This window comes from Diaporthe amygdali, assembly GCF_026229845.1.
Source record: "Diaporthe amygdali strain CAA958 chromosome Unknown NODE_1_length_4327563_cov_65_473760, whole genome shotgun sequence".
NCBI classification, from domain to species: Eukaryota; Fungi; Ascomycota; class Sordariomycetes; order Diaporthales; family Diaporthaceae; genus Diaporthe; species Diaporthe amygdali.
Genome location: NW_026517021.1, coordinates 2,374,936 through 2,401,398, shown reverse-complemented (window position 1 = coordinate 2,401,398; position 26,463 = coordinate 2,374,936). Strand labels below are relative to the sequence as shown.

Here is a 26,463-nt window from a genome sequence, read left to right as displayed (position 1 = left end):
CATCTACACTACAGCCTCTAAGCCGTAAGTATTAGGCAAATAGAATCATGAAGCTCATCACTGTGGTTATTATTAGAGACGAACGAGAAATTTTCGTGTGGAATGTGTTAAATATGTTATTAAGAATCGCCTCCTTGACGACTTGTTTGACACTGCGCAGTTCTAGGACTGAGCATCTAGCTCGCCAATCTTATGAGATGAAGGCAGCTCATGTATCCTTTGGGACCATGCACCCTTGGGCTCCCCAGCGTACATTTCGCCTCTCGCTCCTGCCACGTCCGTTCCGTCTCCTTGGAATGTGCCTTGATATGTGTGTTGAGGCCAATCTTCCTTCTGTTGCCGCCTCGTTATCTCTCGGTCCTCACGTCGCAGTTGTCTCTCTTGAGAATACTTCCGCCACACAAATACCAGTGACACAAGTGAGATCAAGAGGATTGTTCCGAGGACAGCTCCTACTGCAATGATGGCGTCTCTGACAGAAGTCGGCAGCGCATCTGTGTCACCGGTGGTGGCAGCGGCAATGGTGCTGGCAGATGCATCAATAGAGGAATTGGCTTCAGACCCCGCTGGTGTTGTCGTGGTCGACGCGGATTTCTGATCTGCCGCAACATATGGGCCTAGGCGATTCGTACCGTCGCCGTTGATGACCGCTTGTATATAACCCGGCGTGAAGGTGAACAAGTTGCTGGTGTCGTTGCAGCAGCTTGCACTAGGAGCATCCGTCACACAGCATGCCTTCATGTCTTGTAGGCTGCAGGACTGGATCCAGACTCCGACTTCCAATTGGTCTGCGAGCAGAGACGAACTCAAGTCAGCGACAGAGCACAAGCGCTGGGATGTATAGTATCTCACCTTTCTGGAGACAATACTGCGGACAACTCGGATCCTTCCAATCCGGATCGGTACAGCTCTGCCTATACATAATGCCTGACCAGTCCTGGAAACAACTACCACTCTCGTAACAGGCATCGTTGTGCAAGCAACATGAGGTATGCCCACCTTGAGCTACCGCTGTAGTGTTGCATTCGTAGCCCGATGTGTCGACGGATCCATTGGGCCAGTAACATATTCCAGCAACTACATGTGCTATCGCGAGCAGAGAGGCCAGCGAGAAGAACATGTTGGCAAGGTATTACTAGACTTGAATTGTAGAGTTGCCTGAGCTACGCTGGACTGCTCTTCGGTGGAAACGGTCATTACGACTGGAACGAGCCAAATTTTTGAGGGCGAATATCAACATTTAAGTAGGATTAAGCGCCCATGACCTTGGGCGCCTGCTTTAGACAGAGGCCCCTGTCCGAAGCTGATTTGCGGGCACTCTATGGCGCCGTATCATCCGTGTAAGAGAATTGCACGTGGATTGCTGACACGCATCAAAATGGCCTTAGAAGGCGGCCATGTTGGTGAACGCTGCACTAGTTGCCTCTTCTGCCTAAGCCGGATCGATTTTCAATGTAAACATCCCTAGCCGCCACACGTTGCACATCACAGTGGGTAGCACAGGATAAGTAGACCTGAATGACTTCGAACTACTGAACGTTTAGACACGTTACCACGACCGGTCCTAAAGTTCTTAGCATATATCGAAAGACGAGTCGAGCGTGGATCGACTTCGCTCACTTACAGCCTGAACCCCGGGGTGGTCTGAAGCCATGCTGTCAACGCCAGTATGCACCCCGTGCGGATAGCAATTTGCTCCTCAATGCTGATCTTTAGGCCGATCGACTTTGGCATAAGGGCCTCAATCTCCAATGTGATAGGCACTCAGGCGTTGAAACATTGGTTGTATGATCCAGGTCAACATCTTATTCATGAATGGTCACTCAGGAGGGATCTTAGACCAACGCTTCTGGGGAGTTCATTGTTCATGTTAAGTCACGAAACTATGTATCTCACTCAATCTGCTATTTTACAACTTGTTCGATGTCATTACAGAGGATTATCAGCTGTATAGCCATTTCCAAGGTATATAAGCATCCTGTGAGCCTACACATCCAGGCTCGGAACTTGGGAACCAACTCGAGACCCAAGTACGTGAACAGCCGGCACACACAACATTTGAAAACTGAGATACCACAACCAAAACTCGACAGTATGGACAACTCGAAAATCGCGGACAATCCAGTTCAGCAACCCGAAGATTGCAAACAGAATCCGGAAGCGTCGCCTCAGCGAATCGAAACGATCATTTCAGACTACGAGGTCCGAAAAAAAAGGCTATACTAATGATCAGTTGTTTGCCTAGTTGACAAATAAGTTCGGCGAGGGAAAATTTGAGGGAGTGATGAGGCACAACCAATACTACATTCTCGCGAGCGAGAAGTTCAACCTTGCAAGATACCACTATCATTATCAGCCAAATTAAAACTTTGATTTAGGGCTTGGACTAACTTTCTTCTCTTCACACCCAAAGCCTGACAACAGACCGGCGCAATCAAATAGCAATGAGTACCGTCTTTCACCTCCTCGCCTTGTCGAGACATGGGATATCCAGCAATGACGCAAATGATAGGAGGGCTTTCTTTTCTTTTTTTGGAGGGTGGGGAAGGGGGGGGGGGTCAGAGAGGTTGGTGAGACCAAGACAATAGTATCGAAGAAATAGGTAATGAAATTCTTTGATTTCCCCGACCAAGTGCTTCAGGAGTATGAATTCGGTGAAGCCTCCTGTTTGAATTGTTCATTGCCAGGTCGTAGGCAGTAGCACGAATAGCAAGAGACCCGAAGACCAACATGGCAACTCAAAGTTCGGAAAGGTTGAAGAGGTATCTCAGCTGGATTTGTTGTTGTCCCTGGCTACATGACTCAATTTGACTGCATAGAGGGATGGTGTGTCTATCTTCCGCTGCAATTCAACATCTGAGCGCCTGATTCAGCGAATAGCTGATGCTGATGTTGGATCGGCGGCCCTGCGTCCGAAGCACAGCCATACCAGGCTTTGTTTCAATTTCTTCAATTCCGAGTGCCATTTGCCCAGGTGTGTGGCAGACCAGCATGAGCAGCTGGATCGACCTGGGCAGGGTTGCCTATGGCGTCCACAGGCTATCAGTTGGCGAGCTTATATACTCAATCAATATTTCGTCTGCATATGTGCAGCAATTGGTGGATTTCGATTCTATTGAGTTCTGTCCCTCACATAACTCTATATCAGTAGAGGTCTCCCCATAAGATGTCGTGGTTTGGGCTTTCGATTGCCCTCTGCTTTAAGTTTGAGATAGCTAGCTCCCCAATGATGAGCACGCATCTCTGTTCGATCCGGGGACTCCAGACCGGAATTGGTCCATCTGCTCTAGCAACAGCAGCCCGTGGTATATGAATTATACAGCTAGATGTATTTTTGTTACATTCGAAGCCATCCCTATTCTTATGGTGCGGGAGGCGATGGGGGAACAGATGACGGAGTCGTCGTCACTGCTGGTGTCACGTTTGGTGCCTCCACAGTCGGTAGCTCTTTTCGTGGTCGCTTCAGATCCTCAAGAGTGACGCCATCCAGCTTTGTAATCCCAACAACAGCCGGCTCCCCCTTCTTGATGAACTCGTACTGGCCGGGCAGCTTGTTGCCAGCTAGTCGGAAAGCGTCCCGGGCAACCTGCTCGTGCAATGCCCCCCTGATCTCGAATATGACACGGTTGACTGCCACTCTCGCTGCCCAGTGGTCGAAGGATCCCTTTCCTTTACCCATACGCATCTGCTCGTGTGTCAGTCCTGCTGCCCTCGACACCCGCAGAAAGAGACGGAATCAGACAAACCTCGTTTCCGCTGATGTAGACGCCGATATTGCAGTTGACTCTGGTGTACAGCCGGTATCTCTGCCCACGAAGTCTTTGCTTGATGGTCGCCTCAGCGAGCTTCAGTTGTGCCGCGCTTATCCTCCTGTGGTGGTCGATCATTCGCAGCCCGTAGTCTCCAATCATGATCGTCGTGCCTTTCACAGAGCCTCCTGTGGCTACTCTAGGTCTTCCCTTCATCTTCTTCTTCGTTCGGTCGATGAATGGTTCCAGCCATGATCCCAATTGAGGGGCTGTGGATGTGAATGTCCTGGCAGCGGCGGCCAGGCAAGAGACCTTTGTGGCGCACAAGGGTTGTAGAGGGGTCGCTGGGGACACCCTCAGCCCTCTGAGGGCATTGAGAAGTGTTGATGGGCCTTGCCGATTCATCTTCTGTTGAGACCCAGGTTTCGCAACCTGAGGTGCCGCTGGGTGGGGAGTTGTAGACTTGCGCCGTGCTTGCTTTCTCAATGTCAAATTCCGGAAAATGCTAAGGCAGGCACGGAGTTGGAGGAGCTCGGGCCATGTCTGCCTTGGGTGACCCACTAATTTTTAAGTGATCCGAGCAATCATCGCGTCACGCACGCGTCTCGAGCTTCCTCTCTGACTGACCTCTGCCTCTGCTTTCCTTAACAAACGGGAACACGATCCCCAGAGGGTCGGTCCGCCAAACCAATCGTCCCGGTGGAATCTTCCTTACTGGAGATCATCAACGAAATCTGGACACAGTCTCAATTCTCTCACGCCCATCTGGTCACAATGCCTGACATACGAAGCTTCTTCACTCCCAAGGGGGGTGCTGCCCCGGCCAAGCCTGCGCCGAAGAAGGAGGAGCCTGCCAAGAAGGGCCGTGGCAGACCACGTAAGGTCGTCGATGACAGCGAAGAGGATGACGAACCGATTGCACAACCGAACAAGCCGGCGTCAAGATCTACGCCAAGAAAAAAGAAAGCCACGGAATCAGAGCCAGTGAAGGGGAAGGAGATCTCTGCCGACGATTACTTCTCGTCCTCGAAGTCAAACAATAAGAAGTCCGAGTCCACTCCCAAGAAACCCAGTGTGCCTGTCCGCCAGAGTCCGCGGAAGGCCGCCGCCGCAGTTCCTACGAAGGGTAAGCCTGCTGCAAAGCCCAAGGCTGTCACGTCCCACAAGAAGGTTGATTTGAATGACGACGAGGATGCGTACATGGAGGACGGTGACGAGGATGCAGACGATATCTTCGCTGCCAACGCGCGCAGTGGAAATAAGAGAAAGAACGACCAATATCTCGAGGAAGACAGCGAGGAGGAAGTCTTACCCAAGCCCAAGCGGGTTGCTTCCCGATCTAAGCCTGTCAAGGCAGAGGAATCCGAGGATGAAGACGAGGACTTCGCGCCAGCACCAAAGAAGGCTGGTAACGGCGGAAAGAAGCGCAAATCTCCGGATTCCGATGATGAAGACCTCGACGAAGAGGTTCCACGGAAGAAAGCTGCGGCGTCGAAGCCTCGAGCACCGAGGAAGAAGAAGGAAGCAGAGCCGGAAGATGCCGGCTTTCAGGCAATCATCGATTCCGTGCCCACGGTCAGACCACCGACTCCGCCTCCCAAGGACCCAGATGCGAAATTCGATTGGAGAAAGGCCGCTGCCGGGGGAGGCAATTCAGGCCCCGCGCCGATGGAGGGCACAGTTGATATCCCCGAGGGCGAGGAGAACTGTCTCACTGGAATGTCATTCGTCTTCACAGGTCAGCTGAAGACACTTGGCCGAGATGAGGGACAATCGCTCGTGAAACGCCTCGGTGGAAAAGTTACGGGAGCACCTAGCAGCAAAACCACCTTCGTGGTCCTGGGAGATGACGCAGGACCCTCAAAACTCAGAAAAATCCAAGAGCATGGAATCAAGACGATCGACGAGAACGGTCTGTTTGACTTGATACGGAAAGCACCGGCGAATGGCGGATCTGCCAAGAACGCTGCGAAGGCTAAGGAAAAGCAGGAGGCCGATGAGAAGAAGGTCAGGGAAGCCGCTGCGGAGCTGGAGAGAGAAGAGAAAGCTCGCCAGATCGAGGCAGAGAAAGTTCGCAAGGCCGCTGTCCAGCGAGGTGCGGTTGCTCCAGCGCAAACCCCTGCTGCCAACTCACAGCTATGGACGAGCAAATACGCGCCTTCTCAGCTCAATCACATCTGCGGAAACAAGACTCCGGTCGAGAGAATCCAGAATTGGCTAAAAGCCTGGCCCAAAAACCGCAAATACGAATTCAAGAAGTTTGGAGCTGATGGCATGGGCGGCTATCGAGCAGTCATTCTGAGCGGTCCTCCTGGTATTGGCAAAACGACTGCGGCGCATCTCGCAGCAAAATTGGCAGGTTTCGATGTCATTGAGAGTAATGCCAGCGACACCCGAAGCAAGAAAATGGTCGAGAACGGGGTCAGTGAAGTAATGAACAACACCTCCCTACTTGGCTATTTCGCTGGTGATGGCAAAAAGGTCGAAGATGCCAAGAAGAACATCGTTCTGATCATGGACGAGGTTGACGGCATGTCAGCCGGTGACCGAGGTGGTGTCGGAGCATTGGCCAAGTTTTGCAAGAAAACAGACATACCGCTCATTTTGATATGCAACGAACGCAAATTGCCCAAGATGAAACCCTTTGATGGCGTGGCTTTCGACATCCTATTCAGGCGGCCGACAGTCGAGCAAGTCCGATCTCGCATCATGACCATCTGCCATCGAGAGGGTCTCAAGCTGCCCCTCCAGGTTGTCGACGCCCTTATTGAAGGAAGCAACAAGGACATTAGGCAAATCATCAACATGCTCTCGACGATTAAGCTTGACCAAACTTCCATGGACTATGACCAAACCAAATCGATGTCCAAGGCGTGGGAGAAGCATGTCGTTCTCAAGCCGTGGGATATCTGCCAGAAACTATTGGGGGGCAATATGTTTAATCCAGCGAGCAAGTCCACGTTGAACGACAAGATCGAGTTGTACTTCAATGATCACGAGTTCAGCTATCTGATGATTCAGGAGAATTATCTCAAGGCAAAGCCAGCGGGCCTGAGCGGCAAGGGCTACAACAGCAGGGAGGCGAATATGAAATACCTTGAAATGGTGGACCAAGCAGCGGAGAGCATCAGCGACGGTGACCTTGTTGATCGCATGATACACGGTCCGCAGCAGCATTGGAGCCTTATGCCGGCACATGCGGTTTTCAGTACGGTCCGCCCGGCAAGCTTTGTTTCTGGCCAAATGATTGGTACCGAATTCACAAAGTGGCTCGGAAACAACAGCAAGTTGGGAAAACTTGCACGCTACGTCAGAGAGATCCAGTCGCACATGCGGCTCAAGTCGTCTGGAGATGTGAGCGAGATCCGCCAGCAGTACTTGCCTGCCCTATGGCACCAAATCGTCAAGCGCCTCTCTCTTGAGGGCAAGGATTGTGTCGAGGAGGTCATCAACCTAATGGACAGTTACTACCTCACAAGAGAGGACTTCGATGCGATGATTGAGCTTGGTGTTGGGCCCCAAGATGAGAGCTTGGTGAAGATCGAGACCCAGACCAAGTCGGCCTTCACCAGAACGTAAGTCTCGTCCCGAACAGACATGACAAGCTGGAAGCTAACATGAACAGATATAACTCGATGTCCCATGCTGTGCCATTTATGAAAGCCAGCAATGTGACGGCGCCGAAGAAGGCTGCGAAGGATGTACCTGACATCGAAGATGCTATCGAAGCAGAAGACGACGGGGCTGAGGTTGCCGAACCGGTGGACGAGGACGAAGATGAAATCGACCTCAAGAAAGACAAGTATATCAAGCAACCGAAGGCCAAGCCTAAGCGAGCTGCCAAGAAGAAGACTGCCGATGACGATGAAGGAGACGACGGTGATGCCAAGCCTGCGAAGGGCCGTGGAAAGGGCAAGGCGGCTACGAAGGGCAAGGCGAAGAAGTGATGCAGTGAAACGAAGGAGAGTTTACCATGGAATCAAGGTATGATTGGAATTATTTTGCTGCTGCTTCTTGGACCCGACACAGGAGTCGAACTGTGCTACCTTTCCCTTGGGCATATTTACCATTTCATGACTCCTCAATACCGCATGGCCTGCTTATCTATCATGCTTGATTCCATGAAATGATGAGGGAGCCATTAGAAGTATAGAATGGAGCACATTTGCTTCCTGTACACAGGCAAGCCGTACAGCCGAACAGGAGCCTCCAGAGAGACTCGCCAGAGCTAGGAAACCAATGCTAAATCCGAGTTTCTCGAATATAGACTGACTACGTGATGCTATGTGTGCTCTCCATCTTGTTTGCTCTTTTATTGTCACTGTGCTGCTTGGTCCATGCGGAATGTTTGATAGGTTGTTCTCGTCCCATCACTGTCACCACCCACGCGATACCGTTCAACCTTTCAAGATACGTCAAATTCCAGCCCGCCCAACAATTTTGACCACGGAGGTAAGATTTATCATTCTCTTACTGCTCAGATTATCGAACCCCCCTTCCCCAGAGCCTACGCATACTAGAGACAGTAAGACTCTTCTCCGCCGCTCGAATCCTCGTGCCTCACCTCCCACACTGACATTGATTTGACCACCAGCCAGGACCTTCCGAGCCAACATACTCAATGAGTTCCTTGAACTCAGAGCCAGCCCAAGAAGATGGCAGCCATGGTATGTCACCTCAACAGACAATTTGCGTTCGTACGTACGCAAACTGACACGCGTAGCAACTGCCGCGTCCCTGCCTCTCCTCCAAGGATGCAGCAAGGAGCAAGATCGCAACACAACGTGGACCTTGTCGGGCGCGACAATGCAGGCCTATGTTGCCATGAGAGGTCCAGGCATTGACATGGATGATCCTCTGATCGCATGGATTTCCAGCGAGGAAGGTGGTAAGAAGGCCGAGGGGCAGCCGACGTACGTTATACCACCTGCCGATTCCCACCATGCCTCAGAGTGCTAATAGTGCTCATTTTTCAGTATGCTCGGTGACATCCACGACTCAGTCAAGGAGCAGGTCGAGTGGAATTCCCGTGGCCCATCCAAGTACGAGGACCAAGAGAGGCAGCGCAAGACAATTTTCACATTTGACCGTTCCAGAACGGAGCACCTTGGGCCTGGAAGTCTAGAGCTGCCAGGGAGCCTTGACGTCGGCAAGCTGGACGACATTTGTCAAGGCAGCGACTACACTGCAGATGGATGGAGGAAGTACGCGGCCAGTGATGTCTCTGACGACGGCGAGGGCGATCCTGCAAATGGTCGGATTTCTCCCTGTACTTTCGCGCGATGGTCTCATGGCGCGAAGCGATGGGATGCGCCTGACGACAAGTTCAAGTCGGCTTGGGAGGAGCGTAGGACTTACATGATCCCTGTGAGTGGTGAAATCAAAACGCTTCTGTTCATTTGACGGTTTCAACCCGCAATGCCGACGCCGCCACTGACAAATGAGACACCAGAATGATCGCCAGCGGCCTTGTTCGCCCAACACAGCCCTACCGCGGCAGACAAAGCGCTACAATACGCAGAGCCTGTATGATATGGATGACGGTAATGAGTTGAGTCCAGCGTGCAGTTCTTTCGCAAGATCTGAGCCTTCGATTCTGTGGTCGCCGCCTCGTAAGCTCTCGCTCCATGCTACCCTGCCATAGTGCGTATGGGAAAATTTGCTGAAAGAAAACACCTGGACAGCTCTGGACCCTCCCCTCCCCTACACTTACTACAACCATATGTTCGACCGCATGGATCCCGAGCTGATGCGCAAAGTCCGCATGAACAACGCCTCCCCCGAACCTTCCTGGGGCGTGAAGTCAGCATCGGAGCCCGAGCACTACACCCCCTCCGAGGTCGACGCCGCGACCGAGAAGTACTGGGGTCTCGCGCTCACACAGGAGGTCATCGCCAACAAGCACATGGAGGTCGCCCACCTGATCCAATCCGAGGAGCAGGCCAACGCGGAGGTCGAGAGGCTCCGCCACGCGGCCAAGCGCTTCAAGCACGAGAACCGCAAGCTAGCCGATTGCTTCGAAGAGCGCCGCAGCACGCGCGATCGGCGGATCATGAAGCAGGTGCAGCGCCACATCAGAGAGCTCAGCTACATCGCCAAGGCAAAGTTCGCGGAGTGCAAGGCCCGCGTGCGCGAGCGCGATGCGCTGCAGCGCGAGCTCGACTCCCACCAGGACGTGCAGCGGAAGTTGCTTGCCATCTTTGGCAAGGAGACGCCCGATGAGGTGTTTGCGATGTACCCCGACATATGGGAGCCGGAGGAGATCAGGAAGAACCGCAGGAACTACTCGTGAGAGCTTGGGATGCCCGGAGCCCACGATGACCCTGAAATCAGGGGACAGGAATGAAAGCTTGGACTCGATCAATGGCACTTGCTCTCCAGCTCAAGGGGGCACCCAGACGAGATTATTGCGAGTTCTGAAATTCATTGATGCGTGTGTACACGAGGAGGAAAGGGCGGCTCGTATAATTGTGGCTCGGTGTAGCCACGCTATCCGCGAGCGAGACCTGCGCAAGTACGGACATAAGGACCGCAAGGGTCGAATGGCGACGAACACTGTAAAACATCTGTCTGTTGACGTACTGTCAAGATCTGCTTCATGCAGGGGGGGGGGGGGAGGAGGGAAAAGGCGACGGGAAACTGGTCCACGCCTATGAACCAGGCGGCGGCGCTGCCACGACTTCGACTTCGAAGGCCGCTTGAGCTAACGGTCTCGGGCTCGTCTAGGGAAGGGCATAATGTAGCAACACGAATGAATAGAGTTTGTAATTCCACATCCTGACTTGTGTTAGCAAACTCGGGGCGCATTTTTGGGTAGAATTCAATACCCTGCCTGCATCCATATCAGCTGTCCAGCTTCTCCGGACCTTTATACTATCGTAGGTTCGGAGAACTATTCCCGTATTAATGTGAGGTGGTAGTCTCTATATACAAGAATGGACTATGCAGATCCTTCGTCTAATTTCGTGAACGTGACCCTGCCATCATCCATGAAGCTATTTTCCCCGGTTATCGTGAGAGGAGCAGTCATCAATACCTAGCCGCCTGAACGCCAATGCCAGACTTTTGGTAGCACATGAGAGTAGTAGTGATAGTAGTACAAGGAAAGATCAAGAAGCGCTCGTCCCGCCTGACCTGAGGTCATGGTCCAGCCTATTTGTTCTTGACGACGCCAACCTTGGCCGCGCGCAGCACCCGGCTGTTGAGCTTGAAACCCTTCTGCTGGACGTAGAAGACGGTGTTGTCTTCCTTGCCCTCCTGAGGGGACATGAACGTAGCCTCGTGCTCATTGGGGTTGAACTTCTCGCCGACGGGGTCGAAACGCTCCAGGCCGTGCTTCTTCAGGGTGTTCATGAGGATGTTCTCGGTCATCTTGAGACCCTCGTGCAGCTGGACGACATCCTTGAGCTCGTCGTTCTCCTTTGCCGCCTTCAACCTCTCCTCGGGAACCATAGAAAGCGCGCGGTCGAAGTTATCCACGCTCTCGACAAGGTCCTTTGCGAAGCTCTGAATGGCGAACTCGCGGGCGTTCTTGACCTCGCGCTGGGTCCGGTCTTGGAGATTGCGGAAGTCTGCGACGGAGCGCAAGCATTTGTCCTAGAAGTGTTGTCAGCTTTCAAGGTTATGATATATGGTTGTCGCGTGATGCGCTGCATACCTTCCAGTCTATCGCCTCCTTCTCCTTGGTCTCCAGCTTCTTCTTCAGCTCTGCCACGGCTGGGTCCTCAGCTGGTGCCGACTCTCCTTCGGTTGCTGGCTTGGCCTCGGATTCGTCGACCTTCGTCTCAGCTTCTTGCGAAGCCTTGGGAGTTTCGCTGTACCATCTCGCGGCAGCGGGTTGTGCCCTCCGCACTGCCAGAGGAGCTATTATGGTCTGGGGCCGGGCCAGAGGCCTCTGAGCAATTGATCGGGCTGATGAGCGGAGGGCTCTGGAAGGAGTAATCAGGGCTTGTCGCAGCATGTTGGCTTGGGTATGAGGCCTCTGTGGTCTTTGGCTTGTGTGACTGGAGAGAATGGAAAAGTTTTATGACGCAAGGGAAATTTTTCCCAGTAGAAGAGCTGCTACCATAGTCCAAGGTTGCACCACCTGCACCTCGGAAGCTCCGATAACCGCCGATAAGCCACCCTGTAAGCTCTATCCCGCTTACTGCACAAATCGGTGACAGCGCTGCTGCAAGCACATTCCCACCTGGAAGTACCCAGGTACCCTGCAAGCTTTCAACGCCGTCTTTAGAAGGACAGGCTCTTGTGCAGATTGCGGCGAACTGCACTTTCGCCCATTCAAATCCGACGCGCCTCTTCACCCACGCACACTCATTGCTCTTCTGTCTTATCGCATATACTGGAGGAGGCTCTTTTGAAACCAAAAAGACAAAACTCATACCATCTAGCACCCGGTCGTCTTCCTCGGAGCTGGGGACTTCAGTCAAGATGGAGTACGACCCTATGAACCTGGATGGAAATGGCGAGGTGGCACCAAAGCAGATGGAGGTCAAGATCACAGAGGTGAGCAGACGGCGCCCGACGCATGGAAGCGCGTCAAGGCCCAGTTGCAGTGTTCTAATCCTGTGCGGGATCGGTAGGCGGACAACCACCACGTCAACTTCAACCTTGCCAACGTCGAACTCTCTCTTGCGAATGCCCTGCGCCGTGTCATCCTCGCCGAGATACCGATCATGGCTATTGACCTGGTCGAGATAGAGGAGAACAGCAGTGTCCTGGCCGATGAGTTCATTGCGCATCGCCTCGGCTTGCTACCGCTAAACTCCAAAAATGCCGATGATGTCCTCTATTCCCGTGATTGCGAATGCGAACAGTACTGCGAAATGTGCAGCGTCAAGATCACCCTACATGCTAAGTGCACCACCGAGGGTGAAATCATGAAAATCTATGCCCGCGACCTCGTTGTCGACCCTATGCGCCCCAACGAGTGGGTTGGCAACCCCGTCATCACAGATCCAGATGGCCAGGGACCACTGATCGCAAAGCTGCGCGAGGGTCAGGAGCTGAAGTTGACATGCATCGCCAAGAAGGGAATCGCAAAAGAGCATGCCAAGTGGGCGCCTACTGCGGCTGTTGGGTTTGAATATGACCCACACAACAAGCTTGGACACACGGACCTGTGGTTTGAAGGCAAGGGCGAGGGCGCAAAGCCCGAGCATGAATGGTAGGTCTCCGCAACCATGCGAGCTAGGTCGCGCAATATTGACACCAGGGCAGGCCGGAGAGCAAGTACGCCGCGTTCGAGGAGCCGCCCCAGCCCGGTGAAGTCTTCAAGTACGACGCTGTACCCGAGAAGTTCTACTTCGAGGTCGAGAGTGCCGGGAATCTGGAGCCGGATGCCATTATCCAGCAAGGCATCATGGTCATGCAGCAGAAACTTGCTGGCTTGATACACGGTCTCAGTGAGGGTGACAACGCTGGTGACTATGGCGGCCCTCGCAGCCCCGATGGCATGAACGGGGGCGATCCTTGGCAAGATCAGGGCTACACCACGCCTTACGGCACTGGTGACTTCGGGGGAGCGACTTCCTATGGCACTACCACACCCTACGGCAACCCTGGACAGAATGGCTACTAGACATCTGTTCAAGTGGAAGCATTTGTCTGGGTTGAGAAAGAACCCGTAATTTGACAAGCTTCCAGTAATATGCTTGCGGTAACGTCTTCAGGCGAGTCGCCGACCTGGCTGTTGGGCGGCAGACGAGTGTGTCCTTTGAACAAGTTCCGCGGTTTGGCAATGCTTTCAGGCACGTGACTACCTGGTTGGCATAGGTCCCCAATATGTTTTGTGAGGCATGCCACTGCACGTGGACGCCGGCATTCTAGAGGGGGCATTCAAGACCAAGGAGAAGACCAGAGAGAAGGTAAGGGCGCCCACTGAAGATACCGACCGACTATGAGAAGCGGCCGGTATGTATCATATGATCGGCCAAAATTTTGACGACAGCGGACGAAAAGCTCGATAAAACATTTGCATCGGAAGGCGTTCGGCTCCCTGGGTTTTGGTCACGGCAGGGGTGTTATGATGTGCGGTCTGGAAAACGAATCTTGCGATCTGCCTCAAGAGGTGTTGGGAGGTAACGAGAGTCCCAATTCTTTGCGATTTGTGGTGGATAGCAGAACAGTCAAGCGATGCCATCCTAAATAGACTGAGAAGCCACTCTATGAGAACGCCCCTATAATGCTCTGTGACCGCTGTGCCCCCGCGCCCAATGCTGTCGCTGAACGTCAACAACTTTTGTATCCTATGTACTGTTTGACCTGGTCACCTTTGCCCCCAAGTTGACGGACATTCCTCACTGCGGAGCATCCAAGTCTTGCACCTTTCTATATGCTTTGCGGTGCATCTCTAAGAAGACAAAAGTACAAATGGTTTGCCTGATCCGAGTTAGCTTATCACGAGTTTCCCTTAACGAGCCTGACATGATAGCAAAAGGGAGAAGAAACTCACGGTCCAAGCCTCAGGAAACTGGGAACCCAGCCCTTGAACATCCACCCCAGTCCCTCGGCGGCAGTGATATCCTTCAGCAGCGTCCCGATGCCCACGCTCTTTCCACTCTGGGACATTATCCTCGTCTTGATGACATCTATGGGACTGGTCACTGTCGCGGCCGCCACACCTGCCATGAAAGAGGCCGTGAAGTGGGTAGCGAGGTTGTCCGACATGGGGGTGTACCCTATCAACAGCTTCTTGAAGGTGTCGTAGCTCGCCAGCTGGCTGGCCGTCATGGCGGCGGCGCGCATGCTGTTGGGTAGCACGCCGCGGAACCAGCTCATGAGGCCCTCCTCCCTGGCCATGCGCAGCATGCCGTCGAGAGCGTGCTTGTAATTCCGCCGCTGGTCAGGGGGCAGGGCCGTGTCGTGCTGCATCCTGATGTTGCAGATGTCGGCCGCGTTCCCTGAGATTCCGCCTATGAAGCCTGCCCCCGAAGATAGCGCGACGAGGATGGGGAAGGAGGGCTGCTTGCCGCCGTTTCGTTGCGTCATGTTGTTCTTGAGCTCCTCGTATATGCCGAATCGGACGGTCGAGTATGTGAGCTGGCGGAGGAGGGACGCGGACAAGCCATTGTACAGGCCCAGGACGCCGTTGTTGCGTATGATGTATTTGAATGTACCTAGCATGGATTTGGGCATGTCGCCGGAGCGCATCTGCAGCCGTACCTTTCCCGTGTGTCAGACCATGGTGAGAAAAGATCCATAAGGACGAGTACCGAATTATGTAGGTATCGCATTTTGTGGTGTAGATGTATGTACCTTCACTGTGAACAGGCGACCGTTAGCGCCATTCGCGACTCAGAGGCCAGACAGTCTTCAGTCGAGACTCACCTAGATCCAATGGGTGCGTTACGCACGCCGCCATAGAACTCGCAGACCCTCCAAACCAGAAGGGATACCGAATTGAAGGGCCATGGCTCTTTGTGTCTTGTCTCGGAGCCAAGGCTTGCTTGGCCGGCACCGAGGCCGAGGCCGCTGCCTCCTTTTGCGGCTGCATCTCTGGAGGACAAGGTTATGGGAACATAACCTCGTGGGGCCGAGTTGGGGAGTAGAGACGGAACAAATGCAAGACAAGAATGCAACAGAGAGAGACAAGGGCCTCAAGGTAAAGAGAAAGTGACCTGGGGCCGTCGACGATGACGACAAGTTTGGATAGCACGGCCACTCAACGGCTCTCTGCTCCGGCCGAGTCCCAAAGGAGGATCGAGTTTTCGACCGTCTCTCCCGGCCATCCAGCCGTCTAGACCCTCCAACTGATCAGATGCAGGGTCGTGGTGGAGTGACGTCTGAGGTGCAGGGACAGGGGCTGCAACGGGCCGAGAGCAAGTGATAGCTGCATGCTGTGGAACTCTTTCCGCGGCAGCTAGCAGTATTTTGTCTCGACATCGGTAAGCTAGCCCTCTTCACCCCCCAACTTGCTCGACCTCACCCTCACGATCCTCAAGCTCCATTCGAGCGTCCTAGCGGGCTGGCTTTCGGCTTAGGGGGCGGGTTGCATGGACATGGCATGACGCCATAAGAAAACAGAAGTTCACAGCCCAAATGGCGTCTCCTTGTCGAATGATAATTCGCGTGGCTCCGTCCAAGCTGGCCGCGCCGTCCCGTCTCCCACTCTCTCGGTACCGTCCCACGTCCTTCAAGCCATTGAAGGTCCCTCAACGTCCTTGGACGGCCTACTCGACAGGTGAATACAATTCACAAAGCCTCGACGCTTTCTATGCGACGCAGCCCCGCTGACATGACCAAGCTGCCGCTCCCGCCGCCACGAGCTCCAACAGCACCTCAACGGTTGAGATCGATGGCCGGACCTACACCAAAGACAGCTGGTACAATGTGCCCACCAACGTGATCGGCGCAGCAACCCGCAAGCTGCACCTGCAACCAGACCACCCTGTGTCCATCACGCGGCAGATCATCGAGTCTGTGTTTCCCGCGCCGACCTACAGATACTACAACAACTTCCACCCGGTCGTCTCTGTCGAAGAGAACTTCGACTCCTTGGGCTTCCCACCAGACCACCCAGGTCGTGCCCGCTCAGATACCTACTACGTGAACGAGTCGACACTACTGCGGACACACACGAGCGCACACGAAGCAGCCATCTTCAAGGCGAACGAGAGCAAAGGCTACCTCATCAGCGCGGACGTCTACCGCCGGGATGAGGTAGACAGGAGCCATTACCCTGTCTTCCACCAGATGGAAGGTGCACGGCTATGGGACAGGTCAAAGGTACCCAACGGCGATGTGGCAGCCGCCGTGTGGGCCGACGTGGACAGGCTGCCCAAGCACAGTATCAAGGTGGAGGACCCCAACCCGCCCTTTCACGCCGAGCGCAACCCCCTGCAGGCCGAGCACCACTCGCCGGCAGAGGCAGAGGCCATCGCCGCGCACCTCAAGCGGAGCCTGGAGCTGATGGTCGTGGAGATATTCACGCGCGCGAAGAAGGCCGCCGCAGCGGCAGACCCGGACTACAAGGACGAGCCGCTGCGGGTGCGGTGGGTTGAGGCGTACTTCCCTTTCACCAGCCCCAGCTGGGAGCTGGAGGTGTACTACGCGGGCGACTGGCTCGAGGTGCTCGGGTGCGGCGTCACGCAGCAGAGCATGTACATCAACGCCGGGCAGCCTCAGCAGCTGGGCTGGGCGTTCGGCATCGGGCTGGAGCGCATCGCGATGCTGCTGTTCAACATCCCCGACATCCGGCTGTTCTGGTCCAAGGACCAGCGCTTCCTAGGCCAGTTTGCCGGTGTCTCGGACAATCTGGACCTGGTGCGGCGGTTCGTGCCGTTTTCTAGGCACCCCGAGTGCTACAAGGACGTCTCGTTCTGGCTGCGGTCGACGTCAGCGGCCGGCGGCAACACCAAGGCCAACGCGCACGACTTCCACGAGAACGACCTCATGGAGGTGGTCCGTAGCGTGGGCGGCGACGTGGTTGAGGACGTGAAGCTCGTCGACGAGTTCACACACCCCAAGACAGGGCGGAAGAGCATGTGCTACCGCATCAACTACCGCAGCCTCGAGAGGACCTTGACCAACGCCGAGACGAATAAGATGCATGACGAGGTCACGGAGGCGTTAGTGGAGAAGCTGGGCGTTGAGATCAGGTAGCCAGACCGGCAGTGGAGGTCGGCACGCACAAGCGCCCCGAGTGCGGATCCAAGGTGCTTTTGCTACGCGCCGTGGAATAAGTGGGTGCGAATCATAGCTACAGCATCGACTTTGTACAGGCCAGGAAAATATCCCCGCTCCAAACCGTTGATAGCTCCGGGTACAGGCCAGTGAGTGTTAGGAAATGGCAATGTGATACCCAAGCAGTATTCTCCTTTCTCGAACCTGCTCTTGACTACGCGGCGCATTGTGACAATTCGCGGCTATCGCGCTCTCAGCCTCCCAATCCATGTCATGCGATATAGATTGGCCGAGAGGTCGAGTCAGACCCCGGCGGAAGGCAGGGGCAGTTGAAGCGGCCTCTGTCGATCACTAGACGAGCACGAGAGTATGGTATCGCTCGCGAGGCCCGTCTCCCCTGTAGTCCGTATACAGTATTGTGACATGGTGCTTTCTCCCTACGAGTCTTGTGCTTCTAGCGCCTGAGTTGAAAGCAATATAGTGCATGGGCAGAATGACAGTGTGGGACTGGCGTCGGCCGCTCCTTGAAATGCGAGTGAGACAGATAGCAATTTGCTGCTCTTGTATGCAGAGCTCGCAGTGACTTGATTGTCAGCCTGTCATCGCACTAACGCAGCCTTTATCTAGATAGGAGAAGCCTCTGGGGCTGAACAGATATGGGCGATACTGATCGCACGAGGACCAGTGTCGAACTGCAACTTGTTCAGTCCTCGCATGCCAGTCTGAAGGGAGGACTTCTGTCTTCGGCCATAGACGCATGTTCCTACTTGAGTAGAATTGTTTCCTTCACCTACACCCTCCACGCACTCCTGAGTATTCGGGCGCAGTTTTGGGGTCCATGAGACTGTACCTGTTGTCCTCATGTGGCTCAGCTTTGGGGACAACGTGTTCGTCCTCGCACACAATCAAGCTCAGCACTTGCACAAAATCACCAGTAGAATCAAGCGGGGGGTTGCCTTGGTGAAGCTGATCCATCACCTTACCATGGGAAGATCGGGCACTGCCCATCGCTGAGCTTCCCGATCCCTAGTCTCGCATGCACTTGATAATAGTCGACACACCTCGAGCTCCAGCACCAACAGACCCAGCAGACAGTCCCGTCAGAGTCGGATGAGGGGAAAGGTGATTTCAAGAGGATGGCGCGGGCTTGGTGATGCACGCGTGATGCTTCAGGACCGTCAGAGGGACGGGCTGAGCCACTCTCACCCGGGCATCCGTAACTCGAGCCGGAGGCATGGCTCACGTTATAGTCGCAGACGGGCGGATAATGGCCGCATCTGATTGTCTCGTAAATGCAACTCATGGGTCTGGTCCACGCGGTTGGGAGAATGCAAAGGCATTTCGAAGCTCATCCGTGCCAAGGGAGCTCTGAAGGTATCTCCAGGCGGGAGACGTTCCATTTCATGCTGACCTAGTGCAGAGCCACCCAAAACCCCTCAGTCCAAGGCCGGCGCGGTGCGGGCAGATGACATAAATTCCGTCACGGTACTTGGCAGGCCAAGTGTGTTTGTTTGGCAAGGACGAGTCAAACGAGCGAGGAGTTTGAGAGACAGAGAAAGAGAGAGAGAGCTAGGGACATGGGAGCAAGCATTGAGTGGCTGTGCAGTAGAAACAACTTTTTCTTCCCGGCATTTGACATGAACTCTGAGAGGCCGGGAAGACAAAGTCCTCGATCGACGGCAGGCCAAGGAGTTTGAGAAATCTCAAGGTGGTTCCGAGGTCTGGCCCGAGCCAAGGTGTGTTAGCCCATAGGTGGGCACGTAGTGTGCGAGCGAGCGACCAAGCTCGCTGGTGTGATAATAACCTCGACTTTGGGAAAATCCTTTCAACACTGCCTGACTTGGCGGGCGTAGCAGCATTTGTTCCGACAGTCCCGCATTGATTGTGAATCTCACTTGAAATGAACGAGGTTAGAGTCAGAGAGACAAGAGAATACGCGTCGACGCGGGTTGTGGCTTGTGAATTGTAGGTGACCTGGCCGTACTAACAGGTACGCCTTTCTGCCTGCCATTCACTGCCATCCAGATTGTATTGCCCCAGATTGTATTGCCCAGATTTGGCTTGGCTCAGCCTCGCTCAGGTTTGTCGCCGATGGACATGGTGACTAGGAGCTGCTGGGCAGGAGGACGGTCGTGTCATTCCAAGCTTTCAAGACAGTCGAGGGTTCCCCTGGCGCATGCCGGTCCACCGGCCGTATGAGGCGTCACGATGGGGTAAAGCGGATGGTTGGGTGACTGGCTCAGCGATGGCTCAAACGTCATCAATCCGATAAACGCCAGGCGAAGAGGGAAGGCTGAGCTACGATGTCGTCTGAAAGCAAATTATCCCCTGAGGCTTATACGTCGAGGCAAGGCGAGGCAGAGCAAAACTATGTGTCGTGCTCGTCTGTCTGAGGGCCCACGGGCCTGCGGGCCTGAATCAGGGGACTGGACCAGCTGGAATGCTAGGCCTAGTGCTGCTAACCAGTAATCGGTGGTTGGGTGACAATGAGGGTGGCAATGGTTGGTGGGCTTTGTTCAGTGTTCACACGTCCCTGTCCAGGTCGGGATCGGGAAAGACTAACAGTCAGTACCACGTTCCTGGCCACACATGGATGCCAATGCACCAGTTGCGCATTTCGTGCAGAGGCCGCCTTGGCGAGGCCTTTCCGTGCCACGCTCTCGGTACGGTTCACACACGGTTCAACACGGTACTACAATGCACCGAGCGGCGGCGATGAGGCTGTGTAGTTTCGACCAAGCTAGGCCCGACCAGACCACGCCCAGAACACACACAACCTTTGTTGGTTGCAGTTACAGCAGCAAAGTGTCTTTGTCTTGTCTTGTCTTGAGGGAAAAGATGAGCCGTGCCAATCGGTCCATCTCCCCCGTTCCGAAGTATCTGCGCGGCTGTTCTTGGCGTTGGCAGTCATCAGCAAGTAATCATGTAGATAGTCTAGATGCACAGTAGTTCGGTTTAGGCAGGTCGCTGTCTCGTATGCCCCGTGGCGAGGATGGAGAGGAAGAGGAGTCAGGATGAGGATGAGGATGGGAGGCAACTCGTTAGTTGCGGAGGCCACTGACGGGCGGAACGGGGCTCGGTGGTTGGGTACGTAAGTGAAGGCACAGCACAGCACAGCGCAGCAAGAGCACAGCTCAGCAGCACCAGCACAGCACGAGCTCAGAGGCGTAAGAGGCGTAAGAGGCCACCAGATCCAGATCGATGGGGTCCCTGGTCATCTGCAATCCTCATCCGGATCCTTACACCTGCATTGCCGCTTTGTTTTGCGGACCTGGTCGTGTATCCTGCGACCTTTTGCCCATCTGAATGTTTCATCCGGGCAAGTCTCAGGGAACCACCGCCAATACCGCATCGTTTGGTCTACAGTAGACTGCTCGGTCTGCTGTAACCCCCCGCCCTGTGCCCTGTCTGTCTGTTCTATCCCACTTTCCGTGCTGGCTTGGTCTGTTCGCTTGGCGCCCGTTCCGGCAATCATTGAGGCAAATCACTGACTTTCTAAGCCACACTCCAGGCCAGCCATCCCTACACGCTACGGGCCCTTCCTGAGTCCCCATCGTCAACACGAACGGCAAACCCAGACTCCAGACTCCAGACGCCAGGCGTTTCCCCCGCCATCCATAAGAACTACCACACCTCCGCGCCTCATCCATCCACCACTACACCACATCCAACAATACAACCACATCCACAACCACTACTACCAGTCACACTCACATACCCACGACTGTCATCGATCACGACTGCTTTGGAGTTACACTTCAGCCGTCACTCGCCACCTCAAAAACATACATATCCCGTCGCAAACCGACTTTCGATCCATCACCACTGTGCTGCATTTACTACCTACCATTTACACGCACGCACCTTAACACACAACAAGACCCAGTCAACATGGCTTCCGGATCACCAGAGCAGAGGTCGTCGCGAGCATCCAGCCGCGCCTCCAGGAAATCGCTCACTCTCGACCTCTCCAATCTCCCAGCACTCCAACAACCAACACCCGCAACCAACACCCTGCTCATCACCAACCTCCAAGACCTCTCCATCTTCCAGCCCGACAACCTGCAAACCATTAAGGAGCTGATCGCCAAGACCGCCCTCATCCACACCTGGGCCCCTCTCAAGTCCTTCCGCCGCATTCTCGTCTCCTTCTACACGATATCCGACGCCATTGCCGTCCGCTCTGTCTGGGACGGCGAGGCCATCCTGGGCGAGCGGTGCCGCGTCTACTTCGGCCAGCACACACCTGTCGATACCTCCCCCAAGGACACACATCTGGCGCTCCCAGACGCCGGCAAGCTGTTCTTCATCTCCCCGCCACCATCCCCTCCCCACGATTGGGAACAGATTGTCGAGGGTGCCCCCAACAAGCAGGTGCATGCTGAGGACCTGGCCGAGGCCCTGGCGAAGCTGCACCACCACAAGATCGTGGCCGACTCGCCCATCAGCCCCACGGAGGGACGGTCGCCGGGAGGTTTCAGCGCGGCATCCGGCAGGCAGACGAGGAGCCGCAGCTCAACGCTGATCTTCCACCCGGAGGACCACGGTGGCAGCCCGAACCTGCCGTGTGTCATGGTCGACGACATGACGGATGCCCCCGAGGACGACATAAACCTCAGCGCCATGGACGTGGATTCAAAGCCCATCATGGCACACACTTCGCGGCCTCCCGTGGAGCTGATGAGCGACGCATAGGTTCGCGGGCGAGGAGCATTGACGGTCTTTACTGTGGCAAGGTGTTAATGGTCATGGCGTTTAGCGGTGTGTTTAAGTCACTTGACAACTGCATTACATATCAGGGAGCATCTGTTTGATGCACATTTTTACGCGGCTACTTTGGTGGCATCATGATAGAAATTGGTGGGCAGATGGCAGCTCTTATTGGGCTTTCTTAGAGAGAAGAGAGACGGGGGTCACCGTGGACATGATGACTATGAGTTGGAGGTATAGATTTGTATGTACGATACCATTAAGTATGCTCAGAGGCTTGAGGCTCAACAAGCCGAGAGAATGATAAGCGATGCCAAGAGAAACGCTCGTCCCAATAACCAGTGCTTGTGCAAGTAAGCAATACGCGGCATTCACAGTGACTTGGCCTCTGCCGAATTTCCACTTACTTCTTCCCCTGATTCCTCACGTCACGAAACCACGTGCACGACGGCCAAGAGGTTTGTGGCAGCCCTGAAGCCAGACCAAGCCACGGCCGCGACCAGCGCGGAGGCCAGAACCAGCGTCGTCAGCCCTTGGCGCTCAGATGAACCGATCCGCAGCCTCGAGCTCTCAAACTGGCCCAGCTCCGTGGTCCGGCCTAGCTGTGGCACGTACTTGAAGTCGAAGTCGGTCTCGCGCCCGAGGCCGATCTCCTTGTTGTGAACTGTTAGGTGGTAGAAAAACTTCCTGACTCGCTGCGAGCGGGCAAAGAGAATGCCCAAGTCAGTAATTTAATTTTTTATACCCTAGATTTGCCCCCAAGCAGGCCGTCTGGACATCATGAAAGGAAGGAAGCAAGGAAGGAGGAAAGAAAAGCCCCCGGGTGCGGAGGAGATGACCCACCTCATTCTTGCGCTCATCCCACTGCGGTATTGACCGGTACAGGTAGCAAGTGCCCATGAAGTAGAGACACTGCCCTGCCACCAGGGCCTGGTGCCAGAGACTAGGCCGCTCGATCCCAAGGGCGCGCGAGAGCTCCCACCCGTTGAGCCAGTACGCCTCGGCGCAGAGGAACTCGCGGCTCACGAACGTCGGCGGCTGACAGCTCAGCCCCGTCAGGATGTTGTTGGCCAGCACGCCCGACTTGTCGCTGGGGTTGATGTCCGCCTCGATCAGCGACTCGAAAAGGACCTTCGACCTGCGGTAGTCCACGAGCCAGGTATCCGCCGGCGTGCCGAGGAGGTAGCCTACCCAGCGCCACAGCGCCGAGTAGTCGACGATCTCCTGCTCGCGCAGGTAGATGCCCTGCCGCGGCAGGCCGATCCAGATCAGCGCGGACGAGAAGCTCAGCACCGTGCCGATGCAGTCCAGGTCGTTGATGGGCACGCCCCAGGCGTCCACGTCAAAGTACCCGGGGCGCTCGCGCGCCAGTGCGAGGATCCGCCGCCGCACGCTGGCGTGCAGCAGGCGCACCTTGACGCTGCTTGCGAAGCCCTCGCCCCCGGGCTGAATGCTGTCCAGGTCCTTGGTGACCTGTAAGATGTGCTGGAACGTTTCCAGCAGGCGCCGCTTCGCAACCTTGGCCCCGAACCCACCAGTCCGCGCGAGCGTCTCGACCACCCGCCACCCGCCCATGCCGCCGACTAGGGACTGGAAGGTCAGGCTGACAATGCTGGGCCCGCCGTACCGATAGAAGACGTCTTGCCCTCTTTTTATCTGGTCCCAGTCAACCCAGGACGGGACCGTGTGGACCTGTGTCCATAGCTCGTTGAGCTTGGGGTCTGAGGCTTGGTGTTGCTCGAGAAGGGCGTATAAGTCACGGCGCGGTTTGGCGTCCTTGCCGTCGCCAGGAGCTGGTGTTCCTGCTGTATTGTCGTCCACAGTCGACTTTGGGTCTGGTCTCGTTGATCGAGGCGGACTTATAGCGTCAAGCCGGTCCAAACAGTCCGCACCGAGCAAGTCGTAGCTGAAGGTTAGTGGCCGCATCTGCTCCTTGGTCTGGTGCTCAGGAGTCCACTCATACTTGTAGCCCCAGCTATGGCGTATGTCACGCTTCTCCTTTGTGAATAGCATTGTACACTGTCTGCCGAGGCGATTTGATCAACGCAGAGAGGGGAGGCTCGGCCGATTATGGTTCGCAATGCGGCACCTCAGGAGACTCCAGAAAGACATGCAATGAAGACCAGACTTAACACTTATCAGGCAAACAAGAATTCGGGGCGAAGAGAAAAGAAGCAGGTTTACAAGCACTCGCACGATGCAAGACAAAACTTGCTTCACTTGAAGCTACGAAGCCGAAAGGGTCGTGTAGGGGTTATGCGTGTCATTGAACTCCCGGCTCCCATCCCTGACATGTGCTAGACTTGAGAGCTTCGGGCCAGTTGGGGTGGAGATATGATCCGGCCTTGTGGCGACAATCACGAGCCCAAGGCGGGGTTCAATGATACCAATACGATCGTATATGCGTATAAGGTCCCCGTGCTGTGCCCGCAGCGTGCTACACTCAATACTTAAGTCTTGTCGTTAAGCCTGCGATTGCGGATTCCCCAACGGCGGCAGAGGAGACGGGGATGTATCTACTTCTTCGAGAGCATTCCATGATATGTGGTCTAGTTAAGAAACCATGTAGGAGTGGGGAAGCGTAACTTGAAACAAGGCACGTTCCTCGAAAGGGCGTTCCCTGGGGATCGTGGTAGTGAATTTTTGGGGAATATGCAAATCGACGACGTGATTATGAACCTGAACAGACACTATGTATGGACTAAATAAGACGTCAAGCGCGTGTAACGGGATGGGGCTCTAATAAGCGTTAGCGAGCGGTGACATCCCGGGATAGCGGATCCCCTGCTTAAGCTTGCATACCTACCTAGCCCAGTAGCTCGGAGTACAGCCATCTTTCAGGGATTCGCGATGCCTGTGAAATTTTCCAAATCGTCATTCTTCTTTTCTTTCGCGACACTGCCGGCGACACCACTTGTCGACCCTCCTCAACATTCCACACCCGAACCGACGGCCACGGCCATGGCTTGTTCATGCCGCACAGCTGCTCTGCAGATATTTGTCCGGAGCCTAGCCCAGGTCCACGCTCCAAAGACGCCGCATGTGAGATCGGCATGGATTGCGGCCCATCCCCGGCTCCCTAGCCGCAACAATTCAGTTTCCGCGAGCTACAGACGGGCATACTCTTCCTTGGGGGCATCCAATCCCGTGGCAGAAGAAGGTCATGAACAACGAGCGCTTCCTGAAGAGCAGCATGAACCGCAATCAGAACAGGACCCGGCCTCGACTTCTGAACCGTCCGCAGCAGCAGGGTCAACAGCAGAGGAGAGCAACCTCTTTTCGATAAAGCTAAGATCTAAGAATGCAATTCGCAAAGCGGCCAGATATCCAAAACACTCCGAATTGTCGCCATCCCCAGAAGATTCCGGTCAGGCGAAGGAGAAACGGAAAAGAGTCAAGAAATCTTGGGATAATGCGGAGAAGAGGACGGAAGAAAGAACCGACCTCAAGAAAACTTGGGACAGGAACGCAAAACGGACGGAACAAGACGAGCGCCGGGCTAAGAGAGCCAAGGATCAAGAGCCAAAGGTGGACGAGAGACCGGACTGGGCAAAACAGAAACAGGCGCTCAAGCAGAAGTTCCCCGACGGCTGGAGGCCGCCGAAGAGGCTGTCACCGGACGCGCTCGAGGGCATTCGGGTCCTACACCAGCAGTTCCCGGACATGTACACCACGGAGGCGCTGGCCGCCAAGTTCGAGGTGTCCCCCGAGGCCATCCGGAGGATCCTCAAGGCCAAGTGGGAGCCGACCGCCGAGGAGGACGAGGATCGCCAGAGGAGATGGTTCAACCGTGGCGTGAGCGTATGGCAGCGGTACGCGGAGCTGGGCAGGCAGCCGCCACGCAGGTGGCGGGAGGCCGGGGTTGAGGCGAGTCCCTGGACGGGGGCAACATCACGCGGAGGGCATGCGGAAGAGGTGGATGTGGGGGTCAAGGTCGACCGGGAGACTGCCACGCGGCTGCAGGCCCAGAGGAAGCTGTCGAAGAGCCTGTTGTGAGGTGAAGATGTTGGCCGAGGGCCGCTACCGATGGATACCCAGATGGAAAGGCCCCTCTCCACACGATGCCGTGTCATTCACTCACTGCCTGTGTGACGATGCAGGGACGAGAATTATTCTCCGCTCTACTATACACGCTGGCAGGAAGCCTGGGTCCCACGAATCTTGGCATCATGATACCCACTCAGTACAGCTCTGGGGAGCTTCAAAGTTGGCGCGATCTTGGGACTATTCCTATAGGGCGGCCTGTTTGAGTATAGCCTTGCCCCGATAGGATAGCTTCTTAAGCGCAAATCTCTTGTGATGTGACAGTCTAGAATAGGCTCGTGCAGAGTACCATGTGTTTTGATTTTTCTGACACGCTGTAATCAACACACATTGGTGC

General features: G+C 55.0%; 11 protein-coding genes across 11 annotated transcripts; 6 read left to right on the top strand and 5 right to left on the bottom strand.

Moving 5' to 3' along the window:
- Positions 1-162: 162 nt before the first annotated feature.
- On the bottom strand, positions 163-741 carry J7T55_006306 (uncharacterized protein; the record flags this gene model as incomplete). The annotated part of the gene is made up of 1 exon (XM_053142856.1): positions 163-741. One exon carries the CDS (start codon positions 739-741, stop codon positions 163-165), a length of 579 nt encoding a protein of 192 aa, XP_053001072.1.
- Positions 742-3,361: 2,620 nt separating this feature from the next.
- Positions 3,362-4,154, bottom strand: J7T55_006305 (ribosomal protein L16p/L10e; the record flags this gene model as incomplete). The annotated part of the gene is made up of 2 exons (XM_053142845.1): positions 3,362-3,685; positions 3,747-4,154. The coding sequence occupies 2 exons, from the start codon at positions 4,152-4,154 to the stop codon at positions 3,362-3,364; spliced, it is 732 nt and encodes a 243-aa protein (XP_053001071.1).
- A 369-nt stretch (positions 4,155-4,523) lies between these two features.
- J7T55_006304 (replication factor c subunit 1) lies at positions 4,524-7,696 on the top strand (the record flags this gene model as incomplete). Its single annotated transcript, XM_053142834.1, has 2 exons — positions 4,524-7,324; positions 7,375-7,696. 2 exons carry the CDS (start codon positions 4,524-4,526, stop codon positions 7,694-7,696), a joined length of 3,123 nt encoding a protein of 1,040 aa, XP_053001070.1.
- A 674-nt stretch (positions 7,697-8,370) lies between these two features.
- Positions 8,371-10,041, top strand: J7T55_006303 (uncharacterized protein; the record flags this gene model as incomplete). The annotated part of the gene is made up of 5 exons (XM_053142823.1): positions 8,371-8,416; positions 8,473-8,662; positions 8,726-9,116; positions 9,202-9,361; positions 9,434-10,041. The coding sequence occupies 5 exons, from the start codon at positions 8,371-8,373 to the stop codon at positions 10,039-10,041; spliced, it is 1,395 nt and encodes a 464-aa protein (XP_053001069.1).
- An 860-nt stretch (positions 10,042-10,901) lies between these two features.
- J7T55_006302 (uncharacterized protein) lies at positions 10,902-11,709 on the bottom strand (the record flags this gene model as incomplete). Its single annotated transcript, XM_053142813.1, has 2 exons — positions 10,902-11,345; positions 11,407-11,709. The coding sequence occupies 2 exons, from the start codon at positions 11,707-11,709 to the stop codon at positions 10,902-10,904; spliced, it is 747 nt and encodes a 248-aa protein (XP_053001068.1).
- A 470-nt stretch (positions 11,710-12,179) lies between these two features.
- On the top strand, positions 12,180-13,329 carry J7T55_006301 (RNA polymerase Rpb3/RpoA insert domain-containing protein; the record flags this gene model as incomplete). The annotated part of the gene is made up of 3 exons (XM_053142801.1): positions 12,180-12,254; positions 12,332-12,915; positions 12,969-13,329. 3 exons carry the CDS (start codon positions 12,180-12,182, stop codon positions 13,327-13,329), a joined length of 1,020 nt encoding a protein of 339 aa, XP_053001067.1.
- An 869-nt stretch (positions 13,330-14,198) lies between these two features.
- J7T55_006300 (uncharacterized protein) lies at positions 14,199-15,243 on the bottom strand (the record flags this gene model as incomplete). The annotated part of the gene is made up of 3 exons (XM_053142790.1): positions 14,199-14,912; positions 15,006-15,010; positions 15,078-15,243. The coding sequence occupies 3 exons, from the start codon at positions 15,241-15,243 to the stop codon at positions 14,199-14,201; spliced, it is 885 nt and encodes a 294-aa protein (XP_053001066.1).
- A 545-nt stretch (positions 15,244-15,788) lies between these two features.
- On the top strand, positions 15,789-17,351 carry J7T55_006299 (phenylalanyl-trna synthetase; the record flags this gene model as incomplete). The annotated part of the gene is made up of 2 exons (XM_053142779.1): positions 15,789-15,930; positions 15,994-17,351. 2 exons carry the CDS (start codon positions 15,789-15,791, stop codon positions 17,349-17,351), a joined length of 1,500 nt encoding a protein of 499 aa, XP_053001065.1.
- A 3,912-nt stretch (positions 17,352-21,263) lies between these two features.
- On the top strand, positions 21,264-22,067 carry J7T55_006298 (calcipressinlike protein; the record flags this gene model as incomplete). Its single annotated transcript, XM_053142768.1, has 1 exon — positions 21,264-22,067. The coding sequence occupies one exon, from the start codon at positions 21,264-21,266 to the stop codon at positions 22,065-22,067; it is 804 nt and encodes a 267-aa protein (XP_053001064.1).
- Positions 22,068-22,510: 443 nt separating this feature from the next.
- On the bottom strand, positions 22,511-24,095 carry J7T55_006297 (tat pathway signal sequence; the record flags this gene model as incomplete). The annotated part of the gene is made up of 2 exons (XM_053142757.1): positions 22,511-22,777; positions 22,926-24,095. The coding sequence occupies 2 exons, from the start codon at positions 24,093-24,095 to the stop codon at positions 22,511-22,513; spliced, it is 1,437 nt and encodes a 478-aa protein (XP_053001063.1).
- Positions 24,096-24,932: 837 nt separating this feature from the next.
- Positions 24,933-26,078, top strand: J7T55_006296 (mitochondrion organization and biosis protein; the record flags this gene model as incomplete). Its single annotated transcript, XM_053142746.1, has 1 exon — positions 24,933-26,078. One exon carries the CDS (start codon positions 24,933-24,935, stop codon positions 26,076-26,078), a length of 1,146 nt encoding a protein of 381 aa, XP_053001062.1.
- Between the last annotated feature and the right edge of the window lie 385 nt (positions 26,079-26,463).